Source organism: Nannospalax galili, unplaced genomic scaffold (assembly GCF_000622305.1).
Source record: "Nannospalax galili isolate Female #2095 unplaced genomic scaffold, S.galili_v1.0 scaffold1659, whole genome shotgun sequence".
Classification (NCBI taxonomy): domain Eukaryota; kingdom Metazoa; phylum Chordata; class Mammalia; order Rodentia; family Spalacidae; genus Nannospalax; species Nannospalax galili.
Genome location: NW_008342925.1, coordinates 106337 through 122305, shown reverse-complemented (window position 1 = coordinate 122305; position 15969 = coordinate 106337). Strand labels below are relative to the sequence as shown.

Here is a 15969-nt window from a genome sequence, read left to right as displayed (position 1 = left end):
GCCTTCCTGAGCTGTTTGTGAGTCACCAACTTGAGTGCTCACTTGGGGCACCAGTCCAGGTTGGACCTGCAGGGCGAGGGCTAACTGCTGTTCTGTGCAGAATGTGCAGAGCTGTGATGCTCAGGATAGGGCTGAGCCAATTCCATCTGCAGGATACCAGGCAGGCTTCTTGGAGGAGGTAACACTAAAGCCAGGGATGAAGGAGAAGTGGAAGGGATTGGCAGTCCTAGGGGGACACCTCCCCTCATCGGTGTGAATTAGAAGGGGCTTGCCTCCAGATTAGGGCTCAAAGCCTGTTGAAATTCAGCCCCCACTCACCATTGCAACTAGGAAAATTGTACAGTGGACAGTTTGCACAGCTATAGGAGACTAGGTCAGGCACAGAAGCATGAAGAGCTTAGGAAATGGGAGGGACATGGACTCTGGGCCAGGAGCTGTGCAGGGCGGGAGCTGTGCAGGGCAGGGACAGATGGGTGGCTGCATGATCAGGGCTTCTGTGCACCTGCCTTGGGTCTCAGCCCTGACTGGCTCTACTGGCTCTACCAGGCACTACCTATGGCCTGGTACAGGCAAGGACACCCCTGTACAGTAGGCCAGCATCCCTTCCACAGGGCAAGGCGAACCTCCAGGAAGATACAAAGCTGCCTCAACCCCCCCCCCCCGCCAGCAGGGTCCTGAACTCAGCTACCTGACCCCTACACCCCAGCTGCCTCTTGTGAAAGTCCCAGCCTCGCCATCTTCAATTGCATTTGAAGCTGAAATGCCAGGGCGGAGCTGGCTGGCCTAGCCTGGGCTCTGCTGGCCTCACAGGGTCTTGATGCTATCAAGCCCAATGGACAGTGTCCCGGGGGAAGACCAGTTTCCCAAAGGGAAGTGGGCTGCTTTAGTGAAGGTGAGGACATTGACTAACACCAGGACTCCTGTCCCATGGGTGCCACCTCATCAGGGTAGAGGCCAGAGTCAGAACACAAAACTCCTTCAGAGCCCCTACAGGGCCTCCTTGAGACTCCCTAGAGTGAAGCTTCTCAGTCCAAGTTCACTTCTCTCCCAAGACTTAAGTTTTCTCTCCTCCTTTTCTCCTCCCTCACTCTCTTGCTCATTAAATTGCATCTAGGAACACACCCTTGCCTCAGGCTTCTGGGAAGCTCACAACTGGAGTGATGGCCAGCCTGAGCCAGCAGGCCTGTTGCAGTCATCTTATGTTTTCTTTTAGATTGACATGGTTAGAGGATGCTCACTGACCTTAGCCAAGGCATGATTCAACAACCCTGCTGTGTGTCCACTGTCTGGAAGTTCCATCTCATCCCTTGCAGAGATCTCATAAAAGGCTTGTTTCAGGTTGGATGACAAGATGGTCACTAAGGGTAATAAGCCAGCATATTCCAAGCTGACTTATTATTTAATGAACAGCTGTATCTCTCTCCTTAATTTCCCCTCCCCCATTGTGTGTGTGTGTGTGTGTGTGTGTGTGTGTGTGTGTGTGTGTGTGTGTGTGTGTTTGTGTGTGTGTGTGTACGCGCGTTTTGAGACAGGGTCTCCCATATCCTAGTCTGGGCCTTGAACTCATTGTGTAGCCAAGGCTGGTGTTGACGTCATCTTCCTGCCTTCACCCCAAGTGCTGGGTTGAGTTTGCACCATCTCACCCTTCACTCTCTTGTGCTCTCAGCTTTCTTGGGTAGAGCAGGAGTGGGCTTTCCACTACCTGAGGCCTATGTCCTTTCAACCTGAGCAAACACACCCAAGTTCCAAAGACAGGCCATGGCTCTGCTCACACTCAGTGAGGCCGACTGTGCTGCCTAACCTGGCTGCCTGTTTTTCTACCTGGGGACGCAAGGACGCTGCCTGCTGAGGTCAGGACGAGGATGGTGACTAGTGTGTCATTAGCACTGTGTCAGCTATGGTTGTGATTTGAACCAATGGGCAGTTAAGCACTCAGCCACTGGGAACTCAGTCAGCCACTGGGAGGAGGGAGTCATGCCAGTAAGCCAGCCCCTGCCCTGGACTCTGAGCAAACAGTGCCTTTGAGGGAGATGGTGAATTAGGCATGGTTAGAGATCAGAAAACAGCAAGGCTCTGGTCATCACAGGGCTGTGGGTAGAGAGCAGGTACTCCCCACATAGTAGATTGGTAGGAGAGGTCACCTCTCCCTGCTGCTGCTGGCGTCTCCCCTGCCCAGGCTGGTACAGCTGTAGATCTGGAGGAGGCTAGGAGCTGCATCACTCAACAGCAAAACGCTTGGAGAGAACAGGAAGAAAGAAGGGGGCAGAGAAGCCAGGCATGGCAGTGCACGTCTGTAATCTCAGCACTCAGAAGGGCTGATCTCTTGAGTTCCATGCCACCCTACATAGCAAGTTTCTGGACAGCCTGGGCTACGTGGTGAGATGTCTCAAAAAAAACCAAACAAACAAACTCAGGGCCTTAAGCATGCTAGGTAAGTACTATATCAATGAGTCACATCACCAACCCAATAAAAATAATATTAAAAAAATGGACAGGAAAAACGTAGATGCTGGGCCTACACTAGGGATCAAATTCAGGTCATCAGGCTTGGTGGCAAGCACCTTTACCTGCTGAGCCATTCCATTGGCCTTATTTATTTGTATTTATGTTTTGGTTTTGTTTTGAGACCGCATCCCACAATGTAGCCCTAGCTGGCCTGGAACTCACTATATAAACCAGGCTGTCCTCAAACTCACAGAAATCCACCTGCCTCTGCCTCTTGAGTGCTGGGATTAAAGGCACACATCGCTGTGCCCAGCTTTTTTATTGTTGTTGGGGTTTTTGGAAACAAGACTGTCTCAGGTTGGCTGTAAATTTACTATGTAGCTGAGTATAACCTTGAACCCCTGATCCTCCTGCCACCATCTCCCAGGTGCTGGGAGCCTTCAATCTCTGCTCTGTTTTTCCTTTGATTTTGAGATGGGGTGGGGGGGGTGTCTCACTTTGTAGCCCAGGCCAACCTGGAACTCACTATGTAGCCCAGGTTGGCCTCAGCTTTGTAATGATCCTCCTGCCTCAACCTCCCAGGTGCTGGAATTACAAGTCTGAGCTACCACACACTCCCTGCATCGCCACCTTCACAAGTGATTTTCCAGCTCTTGAGCTGGGGGCAGTGTAACGGCTGCTCCAGTGCTTCGCTGTTGTTCCAAGGATGCCGCACAAACTCTACTGTGTAGGTGTGTAGCCGGTTCTCCTGACCTAGAGCACTGACGTCCTTGGCAATCCCCGCCCCACACTTTTGTTTTTGATACAGTCTCCCTGTAGCCCCAGCTGGCCTGAAACTCACTATGTAGACCAGGCTGGCTTCGGTTTCAGCTTCCCAAGTGCTGGGATTAAAGGCATGAGCCACCACACCTGACTCCCCGACTACCTACTTTTTTTTTTTTGAAACAGGGTCTCCCCATGGTTTACCTGGAACTTGCTATGTAAACTAGGCTGGCCTCAAACAGAGATCTGCCTGTCTTTGCCTCCCAAGTGCTAGGATTAAAGGCATGGGCTACCATGCCTGGCCCTGCCCTTTTTTTGGTTCCCTCTTTTAGTTTGCCCCCCGACACTCTTTTTGAGGCAGAGTTCACTGCATAGAATTTGCTGTGTAGACCAGGCTGGCTTTGAACACATAGAGATCCACTTGCCTCTACCTCCCAAGTGCTGGGATTAATGACATGAGCCACCATACCCAGCTTTTTATAAACTAAATTTTTATTTATTTCCTTTTAAGTTTTTGTGTTATTTTATGTGTATGAGTGTTTTGTCTGCATGTGTATAAGTGCACCCATGTCATGCAATGCTAGTAGAGGTCAGAAGAGGGTGTCAGATCCCCTGGAACTGGAGTTACAGACATTTGTTAGCTTCCATGTGGGTGCTGGGAATCAAACCCAGGTCCTCTGCAAGAGCAGCCAGTGTTCTTAATCATTGAGCAATCTCTCCAGCCCCCTAAACTTATTTTTTTGGATCCTCTGGAGCTGGAGTTACAGGCAGTTGTGACTTACTGGACATAGGTGCTAGAAACTGAATGTGGGTCCTCTGGAAGAGCACCTTACCTGTGGAGCCACCCATCCAGCCCCTCAGTGGTTTCTTTGGTTCCCACAGTAGTGTGGCTCAGTGGGATCCATTCTGTGAACACCCATAGTCTTTTTCTCACACCCAATGCTAAGCCAGGCAGTGGGCTGAGACTTCTGCCCACCCTTCAAATTTACAGACACCAGCAGAACAGTCTAGGCAACACAGTCAGCCCAAGACATGACAGCAGGTGCTGTACCACCTCTGCATCCGGCATCAGAGAGGGGCACAGGATATTTGCTGCTCTCTACTTTCCACAGGGACCTACAGGGATCTGTCAACAGTGACAGAAGACTCACAGGCAGCTTTCGGCTTATCCAGGCCCCGGGTCCTTTTCCACCTCAGCAGCCTACTCAGATTTTTCAAGGAACCTTTTATCTCCCCTGTCCCCATTTGGGATTGTTGGTGGTGGAGGAATGTGCTCAGATCCATGTGTTCAGTGACAATCGAGTTGATGTCTTCCCTTCCCATTCTGGCTTTGACCTGGTGTTGCATTTTCACATACCGAGGCCCCTTGTGCCAACATTGTATTGCAGTAGATTCTGTTACAAACATCCCCTTTCTGTAGATGAAAAGCAGTTGAGGGAGTGTAGTGGTGTACTCCTATAATCCCAGCACTTGGGAAGTGGAGGCCATAGGATCAGAAGTTCAAGGCCAGCCTCAGCTACATAGTGGGGTCAAAGTCAGCCTGAGCTATATGAGACTGTCTCAACCCTCCCTTCCCCCCAATAAAAAGCAGTTAAGGGGGATCCAAACAGCCATAAGTGTCGGGACTTTAGAGCCTCTGTCTTCATCCTACCTCTTCAGCATCGGTTTGCCTCTGCCAATCCTTCAGAAAACATAGAGTAGCCAATTCCACCGAGGGGGGCAGGAAATTTATCTGCCTCTGTCCCGCACATTTTGGACACAATAAAAGTTGGGTGGGTGTTAGGACCTGGTGGCACGCACATGTAGTTGCAACTGCTCAGGAGGCTGAAGCAGAAAGATTGCTTGAACCTAGGTCAGCCTAGGCAACACAGCGGAGACCCTAGCTCAAAATAATAAAATGAACAGAGTCGGGTAGATGTAAAGAAGAGAAGCGGGAGAGAAGTCATTCGGAGATCTGTGAGCAGGGTTTCCTCTGGGACTCTCCAACCACCTGGGTCTACGCTTTGCCTACCGCAGAGAACTTTCAGACACTCCCTTAGCCACGCCCCCAGGCCAGGAACTGCAGTGTCACTTGCTACCCGGTCCCTAGGCTTGCGGAGGAAGGGCGCAGGCTCCAGCCAGGCGAGACAGGCGGAGGCCGAGCCCGAGGGGCGGGGCGCTGAGCAGAGGGAGGAGGCCTGTGGCCAGCTGGCTCTAGCTCCGCTGTCATGTCGCGCCAGACCAAGGATGACTTCCTGCGGCACTACACCGTCTCGGACCCCAGGACCCACCCCAAGGGCTACACGGAATACAAAGTAACCGCGCAGGTGAGGTGGGGGTCCAGCAGGGGCTTTACCCTTTTAAGCCGCCGGGGACTCGTACTGTACCTTAAGGCGAACAGCTGCGGGAAAGTCGCTTTTTGGCCGGCAGAAATGGATTTTCCCTTTAAGGGGAGCCTGGGGCTTCCTCGACGGCTTCCTCCTGGGGGCGGGGCCAAGGAAGACTCCGCCTTTCTTAAAAGGGCGTGGACCGGCCCTCGAGCCCCGAGGCGTGTGCCACCTCAGTGTGTCTGGAAGGCGCTGTCACTTTCTCTAAACAGGAACGCTCTGACTTAACTCAAATATTAGTTCTCCAACCCTTTGGAGTAACTTTTATTTATAGGCTTTTCCTGATAGGTAAAAATTCTTTAAAGTGTTCGTTTTTAATAGAAAATACATGTCTGTGGTTTAAAAAAATCCCCGCAGTTCAAAAGGACTGAGCAAGAATTCATCTTCACGGCCATCTCGGTCAAAACAGATTGAAGTTGATGTTTGAAACGATAATATGATGAGAAAGCGGAGAGACAGGAAACTAGAAAAATAAGGAAAATAAAGCGGCATACAAGAATTTTAATTTAGAGTTTTATTTAAGGACCAATAACCAGGAGAGGAGCCAGACTGCTGGGTACAGGGCTTGAGGGGAGAATTTGTGTACAAATTTTCTTGTACTTAAAATTTTTCCCAGGGTCAGGTGCGGTGGTGTGCTCCTTTAATCCCAGCACTTCAGAGACAGAGGCAGGTGGATCTGTGAGTTCTAGGCCAGTCTGGTCTACAAAGCAAGTTCCAGGCCAGCCAGGGCTACATAGTGAGACACTGTCTCAAAGACAAACAAAACAAACAAAAAATAAATGATTTCAACTAGGCAACTATTTAATTTGCACATCAGTCACTGCTAAAATGAAGGGAAAACATAGACACTTCAAAAGTGATCTAAGTGCAGAATCCTAGATGTTTTAAGAGTATGCTTTTGCCCCAATAATTTGTTTTTCCCATACCAAAAAAAAGAGGGGGGGAGGGAGAAAGAGAAAGAGGAAGGAAGGAAGGAAGGAAGGAAGGAAGGAGCAAGCTTGTCCCTGGGCAGATGGCCTGGAGGGCGGGAAGGATGTGAAAGGGTTTATGGTCTTTTTTCACTTGTTTTCCCGTTGGCTTTTTAGGCCGAGTCACATGCGTTACCCGTGCCTTTTTTCTTTTGCCTTTTTTTCAGTGCTGGGATTGAATTCAGAGTCTCCCACAAGCTAGGCAAGTGTACCACTGGTGCGCGCGCGCGCGCACACACACACACACACACACACACACACACACACACTATATATATATATATTTATACACACTACATATATCTCACATACACACACTATATATAGAGCGAGGTAATATGTACTATATAGTGTGTATTTTTTTTGTCTTTTTAAATAAATAAATAAATACAGGTAGCACATACCTGTAGTCCCAGCTGGCCTTGAACTCACAGATCTGCCTCCCAAGTGCTGGGACTACAGATATATGCTACCGCCCCTGGCTTGTGTGTGTATGTAATGTGTGTATCTCAAGCTCACTATGTAGCTGAGGATGATCTTGAACTCCTGATTCTTCTGCCTCCACCTCCCAAGAGCTGGGATTACAGGTGTGCACAATATCCAGCTCGTCCTTGTCTTTTTATTTGTGTATATGTTTGTGAATGTATGCCACATGTGTGTGTGAGTGCCCATGAAGGCCAGAAGAGGGTATCAGATCCCCTGGAGCTAGAATTACAGGCAGTTGTGAGCTGTCTGACCTGGGTGCTGGGAACTGAATTGGGATCCTCTGGAAGAGCAGCAAGCACTCTTCACCACTGAGCCATCTCTCCAACCCTGTCCTTGTCCTTTAAATAGGCATCTTAGTCACGTTTGATTTGCAGAGGTTTAGAAGAAGCAAAGGATGTTTTGAAAACTTTTGAGAACTCCAAACTGTAAAAGTTTACTACATTCCTCTGAACATAACAGTGAAAACCAGTGTTCTTTCTGGCTCAGACCCAGTCTGTCCTTCCAGCATGCCCACGCCCTGCAGTGGCTTCCTCTGTGTCCCTTGGTATTTCAGCCCAGGAAATCCTCCCTTAAGGATCAGATCCTGGAACAGACGCTCATTCCTTTGGTTTCAGAAAGAAATGCCAGGACTTGGCCCTGTGAGAGAATTCAGATAAAAGTTGAGGCCAGGCAGGTGGCGCACCTTTAGTTCCAGTACAAACAGGTAGATCTCTGTGAGATCGAGGCCAGCCTCATCTACATAGTGAGTCCCAGGCCAGCTGGGGCTAGAGGGAGACCCTGCCTCAAAAAAAACAAAATAACAAAAAGGAAAGTAAAATTAAGCCATCCAGACAGACCTTTAGGATCCTCCCATTTGACAAAGAAGCAGTCGCACAGTAGAAAAATTTCTCAAGGGGCTGGAGAGATGGCTCAGCAGTTAAGAGCACTGGCTGCTCTTGCAGAGGATCTGGGTTCAATTCTCATCATTCCTCACATGGCAGCTAACAACGTAACTCCAGTTCTAGAGGATCCAATGCCCTCTTCTGACCTCTGAGAGCATTGAATGACACGGGTACTGCATACACACATGCAGGCAATACCCTCAAACACATAAAATAGAAATAAATTTTTTTGGTCTTTTGAGACAGGGTTTCCTTGTAGCCCCAGCTGGCCTGGAACTCATGTAGACCAGGCTGGCCTTGAACTCACAGAGATCCACCTGCCTCTGCCTCCCAAGTGCTGGGACTAAAGGCGTGCACCACCATGCCTGACTGAAATAATATTTTTAAAAAGGAAAAGAAAAATTGCTCATGGGACTGAGGATATAGCTCAGTGGGAGAGTACTAACAGTTCTCAAGAGACCCTGAGTTCAATCCTCAGTACCAAAAACCAAAATAATAATTTAAAAATAAAATAGCTGCTAGGCATGGTAGCACATGCCTTTAATCCCAACACTTGGGAGGCAGAGGCAGGTGGATCTCAGTGAGTTTCAGGCTAGCCTGGTCTCCATAGCAAATCCAGGCCAGCTGTGGCTACAGGGAGACCCTGTTTCAAAAAGACCAATAAGTAAATAAACAAACAAATAAATAAATAGCTGATTCCAGTGATGCATGCTTCTAATCCCAGCACTTGGGAGGCAGAAGCAGAAGAATGAGGAATACAAGGCCATCCTCTGCTACATAGCCAGTTTGAGGCCAGCCTGGGTACATGAAACCCTGTGTCAAGAAACCACAAAGAAGTTGGGCATGGTGTTCACACCTTTAATTCCAGCACTCCAGAGGCAGAGGCAGATGGATCTCTGTGAGATCAAAACCAGCCTGGTCTATATAGTAAGTTCCAGGCCATCTGGGTCTACAGGGAGACCCTGCCTCAAAAATCAAAAAAATAAAAATAAAAAAATTTGCTCAAAGGCTCAGTCACTGTCCCTTGAAGAGGACTGGGAGGCCCTTGGGACTCCAGCCTTTGCAGGATGATGCTGTGTCCAGTGTCAGACTCTGTTCTCACCTGGTTCTTGCCTTCTTCTGCAGTTCATCTCAAAGAAGGACCCAGAGGATATCAAAGAGGTGAGACTCCTGTGGGAGAGGGGACTGTCCCTGTGAACAGATCTGGCACCTATCAGGGAACAGCTCATAACTTCAAGGAGCTTCCTTTTCCCTGGCCTTCACTGGAGAGGGTGTGCACAGCCACTCTCTGTCCTTGGTACACTAGGTGTGGGAAGGCCACTTTCCCTGGCCCTGGTCAAGTCTCACGTGTCTCGTAGGTGGTGGTCTGGAAGCGCTACAGTGACTTCCGAAAGCTCCATGGGGACTTGGCCTACACTCACCGCAACCTCTTCCGGCGCCTGGAGGAGTTCCCAGCTTTCCCCCGTGCCCAGGTGTTTGGTGAGTAGCACATCTGAGCTCCTGGGCCCAGTATGCAGGGAGAGTTAGGTAAAGACTCTGGACCAGTGTGGGCTGGTGACAGGGGCTTGGACCTCCCAGCAAAGCAGATGCTTTTGGAGAACTGGATGGGCCTTCCGAGATGGTCTCATTTAACATAAAGGGGAAACTGAACCTCAGAGCAGCCTTTATTGTACACGTTGAGTCATTAACATTCCCTTGAAGATGAGGCTCAGCAACGTCAAGTACCTTGGCCTGAGTCTTAATTTGTTTTCTGTTGTAGTGACACAGTACCACAAGCTGGATGAGTTATATGGAAAAGAGGCTTATTTCAGCACATAGCTCTGCTCCAAGGCTCAGAGGCCACATCTGCAGATGGCCCTGTTGCTAGAAGAGTCTCAAGGTGGCACAGGGCATCACATGGAGAAAGTCGGGGAGGATTTGGCTGACAGAGCCAAATTAGTTTTTATATCAAAGAATCTAGGATCCCATTAACCCAGTGGGAACCACAATACACAGTAGGGTGGGGTATAGGCTCTGCCTGCAGCATAGTAAGGCAGAGTTAAGTTAGATAATGCTGCATGTGCCTTTTTTTTTTTTTTTTTGAGACACTGTAGCCCAGGCTGGCCATTGAATCCCTGGTCATCCTCTTACCTCAGCCTCCCAAGTATTGGGGTTATAGGTGTGTGAGCCACTGTGCCCAGCAGTGAAATGAGACAGGGTCTCACTATGTAGCCCTGGGTGGCTTGTATCTCGCTATCCACCTGCCTGGGACTAAAATGCTAGGAGTGAAGGCCTGTGCCACCACACCCAGCCTGAAACAACTTCTTGCTGTGTGACCTTGGACAAATCACTTCCCCTCTCTGAGCCTTATGTTCCTCCTCATTATAGCAAAGCTACCTGAAATGATGTTTCTTGCTTCCCAGTGTGTGATCCGCTATCCTTAGCGATAGGGACCTTGTTTCTCTCATCTTCCGAAGGCAGCACAAAGCACATGACACACCTGGAGAAGGGAGGCTGATTCCTACAGGAGGAGCCAGCGAAGATTGGTGGGAGTATGGGGGGCCAGCAGGTTGCTCATTGCCTCCCGAGCAGAATCAGAATCAGGGGTCTTGGAGCTGGAAGACCCCTGGTCACTGCTGCCTCTCCCTGCTCCCTTGTTCCCTGGGCTTCAGGCCGGTTTGAAGCCTCGGTGATAGAGGAGCGTCGCAAGGGTGCAGAGGACTTGCTGCGCTTCACGGTGCCCATCCCAGCGCTCAACAACAGCCCCCAACTCAAGGAGTTCTTCAGGGTACGGCGGCTACTCTTCGGTCCTCCCAAAGTCCCTGGCAGCTTCCCTGCCTACAAGCTGTGCTCCTGACTTTCCCTCCTCCCCCTTCCCTTGACTTTCTCTCTTTCAGGGTGGGGAGGTGACACAGCCCTCTGAAGTGTCCAGGGACCTGCACATCCTGCCACCCCCCCTCATCCCCACATCACCTCCTGATGAGTCCTGGCTGCCTCAGACACTGCCTGTAGAAAGACGGGGCCGGGAGGAGTTAGAGGTGCCAGGTACATCAAGGTGGTGGGGGTCTAGAGAAGGGAGACAAAAACCACACTCCCTCCCTAGGGATCTCAGTGAAAAGGGGGGGCGCGTTGCCTTCCCCACTCACTTTAGGAGGACCTTTGAACAGATCATTTTCCTTCTCTGGGCTTTAGCTTGCTCATCTGTAAAATGGGCCCAGCCCCTAATAATGTCCTAGTCTACACCCATGGTTGCTGCAAGGATTGAGAGGGTATGTCTCTTTTAAAAACTGAGAAGCAGTGAGTGCAGGCATCATGTCTCCCTGGTCTCTCCTCAGTGGACCCCCCACCATCCAGCCCTGCCCAGGAGGCCCTGGATCTACTCTTCAGCTGTGGCAGCACTGAGGAGGCAGCTGGCTCCCCTATCCCAGGTCTCCTCTCTGAGGCTGAGCTTGCTCTCTTTGATCCGTACTCCAAGGAAGGTAAGGAGCAGGGCTAAGGGCAGGAATGGCTGAAGGACAGGGAGGGAGGCCTGGCCACTAGCCTGCCCACATGTCTGTGTAAGCCTGGGGCCTCAGCAGCACTGCCCTGCACCCAGACAGCAGCCTCCATGGCCACTGGGAACAGAGGGTTCCACCCAGCTGTCGCAGCCTGAACCAGAGCAGGTGGCTTGGCAAGCTGGATGCACTATCCAGTGTGTCACCATGGAGGAAGAAGCCCAACTCTCCTCCCTGGGAAAGCTCTGGGCAGAGCAGTATCACAGGGCCACACTGCTGTAGGAGGGCTTAGCCCCTCCAAGTGGATTCATGGTTGGTTTAGGGGTCACTGTAAGATGGAGGGCAGGAGTGGCTTTCCAGTCAGTGGGTGAGGTTTGGATTCAAAGAACAGCAGTCAGGGGAACTCCTGTGGTGGTCTGCAGGCCAGCAGAGTCAGGTAGACACCCCCCTACCAACCACACCCCCAACAGATACGGGTTCTGAGCTCCTTCTTGCTCTGAGGTACCTGACGGATGTGGAAGACTCCAGTGAGGAGACACAGGGGTATTTCCATTCTCAAATTCACCAGTTTATGCTATAACTGCAACTCAGGTGTTAAAGTGGCTGATTAGGCTAGGGACATGGGTCAGTTGATAGAGTGCCTGCCTAACATGCATGAAGACCTGGGTTCAATTCCCAGCACCAATAAAAAAAAAAAAAGAAAGAAAAAGAAAACGGTGGGGCTGGAGAGATGGCTCAGTAGTTAAGAACACTTGCTGCTCTTGCACAGGACCCAGGTATGGTTACCATCATCCACCTGGCAGCTTACAACTGCCAGTAACTCCAGTTCCAAGCAATATGACACCCTCTTCTGGCCTCTATGGGTATTGCATACACATGGTGTACATACATACATCCAGACAACTCATACACATAAAATAAAAATAAATTTTAAAAAAGTATTGGCATATGGCTGTCTGTAATCACAGCACTTGGGAGGCAGAGGAAAGAATATCAGAAGTTCAAGGTCACTGACCAACAGAGTTGTTCAGCAGTCTAAGAGCCTGCCTTGTAAACCTGATGACCTGATTTCCATCCCTGGAAACCACAGTGGGAGGAGAGAACTGGCTCTCAAAACTTGTCCTCTGACCTCTACACTTGCATGCCTGTACTCACACCGTAATAATAAATAAGACTTCACAAATGCCTGTGAACCAAACTAAATGGATCATAGCTGGTTTGCTCTATTCAAGTGATTGAGGATTGCCCAGGCCCTGCTCCCCTCCAGTGAAGACATTTTGGTTTCCTGATGAGCAAGTGAACAAGAGAGGCCTGAGGGCTGGCAACAGGCCCTGGGAAAGAAAGAGCCTTCGGGCCTAAGTCTTCTTATCTTACTGCAGAAAGTACAGGCCCTAGCCCCACCCACACAAGTGATCTGGCAGCTGTGGAGGTGCAGTCCAAAAGGCTGGACCAGGAGCCCTGGGAGCCAGGAGGGCAGGAAGAGGAGGAGACTGAGGCAGGGGACCCAGCCCCTGCTTATCTGAGTCAGGCCACAGAACTCATCACCCAGGCCCTTCGGGATGAAAAGGCGGGCGCCTATGCTGCTGCGCTCCAAGGCTACCGAGATGGGGTACATATCCTGCTTCAGGGAGTCTCGGGTGAGTGGGGACTGGAAGATGGTGCATTGAGGAAGAAGGGGAAGTGAAGGCCCAGGGACTGGGGAGACAGCGCAGTGGGTAAAGTACTTGCTATGCGAGTATGAGGAACCAGATTCAAGTGTCCAGAACCCCCAAAAGCTGGGTGCAGTGGCACACTTCAGGAATCCTCAGTGCTCCTATGGCAAGATGGGAGACAGGAATGGGGGAACCCTCAGAAGCTGAGGGCCAGCCAGTCTGGCATAGGCAGCTAAAACAACAGTGAGACCAGGTGATACCTGAGGTTGTCCTCTGACCTACACACACACACAGAAGCCCTACACACATCCAAAACTTTTTTAAAGAAAAAAAAAAAGACCAGGAATCCTTGTTTCTCACTGGTCAACCGTGTGACTTGGGGTAAAATTTTTGTTTGCTTGTTTTTTTGTTTTATTTGAGACAGGTTCTCCCTGTAGCCCCAGCTGGCCTGGAACTCTCTATGAAGACCAAGCTAGACTAATCTCACAGAAATCCACCTGCCTCTGCCTCCCAAGGACTGGGATTACAGGTGTCTGCTGGGCAGGATTTTTTTAACTTCTTAATGGCCTTATAAAAATGGGGCAAGCCAGGTGTGGTGGTGTATACCTTTAGTCCCAGCATTCAGGCGGCAGAGGCAGGTGGGTCACTGTGAGTTCAAGGTCAGCCTGGCCTACATAATTAGTTCCAGCCCAGGTGGGGCTACAGGGAGACTCTGTCTCAAAAAGACAGAAAAAAAAAAAAAAAGAAAGAAAGAAAGAAATGGGGATAGGGCAAAGACATACTAGGACCCAGAGCAAGGGAGAAGGCACAGGAAGGGAATTGGGCCTGGGTACATCAGCTGAGCCATCTTCTCTCCACAGGTGATCCTTCCCCTGCCCGCAGGGAAGGTGTGAAGAAGAAGGCAGCCGAATACCTGAAGCGGGCAGAGACCCTTCACGCACACCTGCCCTGAGGGAGTGGGTTCTCCCTAGATGTCAGCTGCCACACTGCCAGCCTCCTCCACTCCTCTCCTGGCCCTGAGCCTCTCCTGCTCTTTTCACCCCAGGGGCCATTTCTGTGTGTCACTGGATCTAGAATGAGGAAGGCAACTTGGCTCCCCACCTGCCTGCCTCCTTGGAATCAGATTTGAACTTCTGAGCCTGCCTGCCTCTATCTGATGTGGTAGCAGCAGCTGGGTCACTAAACTGTCAGTTTACCCATCTAGAACCAGGGTGTACAACCTACAACCAGATCTTACCCACTGCCTCTTTTTGGTGAGGCCAATGAACTAGAAGAGTTTTCACTTTTTTTAAAATGATTGAGGGGGCAAAAAAAAGATCATTTGACAGGTTAAAAAAAAATTAGCTGGGTGTGGTGGTGCATGCCTGTAATCCCAGCACTCAGGAGGCAGAGGCAGGTGGATCTCTGAGTTCAAGGCGAGCTAGGTCTACATAGTGAGTTCCAGGTCAATTGGGGCTACAGGAAGACCCTGTCTCAAAAAGACAAATAAATAAATAAATAAATAAAAAATAAAATAAAATTTAAGTTGTATGAATAAAAGTTTCTCAGAACACAACCAGGTTCGTTCACTTAACATTACACTGTACCAACCAAGTTGAATAGTTGTGTCTAGTAAATCATGTTTTTTATCTGGCTGTGCAGAAAAAAAATTGCTGACCCTTGATCATGGGGAGCAGCTCAGTTGGTAGAGTGCAGGCCCAGTATACATGAAGGCCTGGGTTTGAGTCCCAGCAGCCCATAAACTAGGGTCAGAAGTTCAATGTCATCTTTGGCCACTTATCAGATTTGCAAATTTGAAGCCAGTCTACAATGAACCCTGTCTCAAAGATAAATAAAGGCTGGGCATGGTGGTATACATTTTTCTGTTTTGATTTTTGAGACAGGATCTTCTTGTAGCCCCAGCTGGCCTGGAACTTACTAAGTAGACCAGTGCTGGGATCAAAGGTGTGTGTGCTACTATGCCCAGGTAAGTGATATACACTATTAATCCCAGCATTCTGGAAGCAGAGCCAATTACCTCTGTTAGTTCCAGGCTAGCTTGATCTACATGGCAGGTTCCAGGCCAGCCAGTGCTACGTAGTGAGACCCTGTCTCAAAAAAACAAAAACAATTAGTTTAACAATTTCCTATGTGGAAATACAGGCCTTTAATCCCAGCACTGGGTAGGCAGAACCAGGAGGATCTCTGTGAGTTCCAGGCCAGCCTAGTCTATGGTAGTGACTTTCAGGCCAGGGAAGGCTACACAGTGAGCCTGTCTCCAAAATCAAAACAAAAAACAGAGAAGACATTTTCAGGGAAACAAGGTCTAATTTTTTGTTGTTGTTGTTACTAAATCTTAGCCCAGTGTGGTGGCCCATGCCTTTAGTCTCAGCACTCAGGAGGCAGAGGAAGGCGGATCTCTGTGAGTTCAAGGCCAGCCTGGGTCTACAAAGTGAGCTCCAGGCCAACTGGGACTACAGGGAGACCCTGTCTCAAAAAGACCGAAAAAAAAAAAAAAACCAACAAAAAAACCCTTAATGTGTGGTGCTGGAGCGGTGGCTCAGCGGTTAAGAGCACTAGCTGCTCACCTGGGTTCGATTTCCGGCACCCACAGGTGGCTAAAAACCACCCTAACTCCAGTTCCAAGGGATCTGACACCCTCTTCTGACCTCAGCGGACATTGCACAACATGGGTTGTGCAATGCCCTCAGGCAGTTGATAGCTGTCATATAGACCTGGGGACTGAACCCTCTCCGAGAGCAGCCAGTGCTCTTAACCACTGAGCCATCTCTAGCCCCTGTTACCTTTTTGAGACAAGGTCTCCCTGTAGCCCCCGCTGGCCTCGAACTCCCAATGTAGATCAGGTTGGCCTCATCTCACAGAGGATCCACCTGCACTCTGCACCTTGAGTGCTGGAATTAAAGGCGTTTACCACCACACCTGGCCCACAAGTCCAA

The 15969-nt window shown here is 49.9% G+C and overlaps 1 protein-coding gene across 2 annotated transcripts; it reads left to right on the top strand.

Moving 5' to 3' along the window:
• The first annotated feature begins 5310 nt into the window (after nucleotides 1-5310).
• Snx15 (sorting nexin 15) lies at nucleotides 5311-14332 on the top strand. 2 transcript variants are annotated; one of them, XM_017799614.2, is made up of 8 exons: nucleotides 5311-5513; nucleotides 9034-9069; nucleotides 9267-9387; nucleotides 10560-10675; nucleotides 10785-10932; nucleotides 11223-11366; nucleotides 12761-12990; nucleotides 13894-14332. In XM_017799614.2, the coding sequence occupies exons 1-8, from the start codon at nucleotides 5415-5417 to the stop codon at nucleotides 13924-13926; spliced, it is 927 nt and encodes a 308-aa protein (XP_017655103.1). In that variant the 5' UTR covers nucleotides 5311-5414; the 3' UTR covers nucleotides 13927-14332. The 2 variants fall into 2 exon arrangements, with proteins under 2 accessions (XP_017655103.1, XP_008837112.1); XM_008838890.3 differs by having other exon boundaries at nucleotides 5314-5513; nucleotides 12761-13018.
• Nucleotides 14333-15969: the final 1637 nt, after the last annotated feature.

What these genes read in the sequence shown, in the direction of transcription:
- Snx15 (XM_008838890.3), top strand. Translation starts at nt 5,415, where the DNA reads ATGTCGCGCCAGACCAAGGATGACTTCCTGCGGCACTACACCGTCTCG. An exon ending in AATACAAAGTAACCGCGCAG is followed by an intron (nt 5,514 to 9,033) that starts GTGAGGTGGGGG and finishes CTTCTTCTGCAG; the next exon opens with TTCATCTCAAAGAAGGACCC. An exon ending in CCCCCGTGCCCAGGTGTTTG is followed by an intron (nt 9,388 to 10,559) that starts GTGAGTAGCACA and finishes CCTGGGCTTCAG; the next exon opens with GCCGGTTTGAAGCCTCGGTG.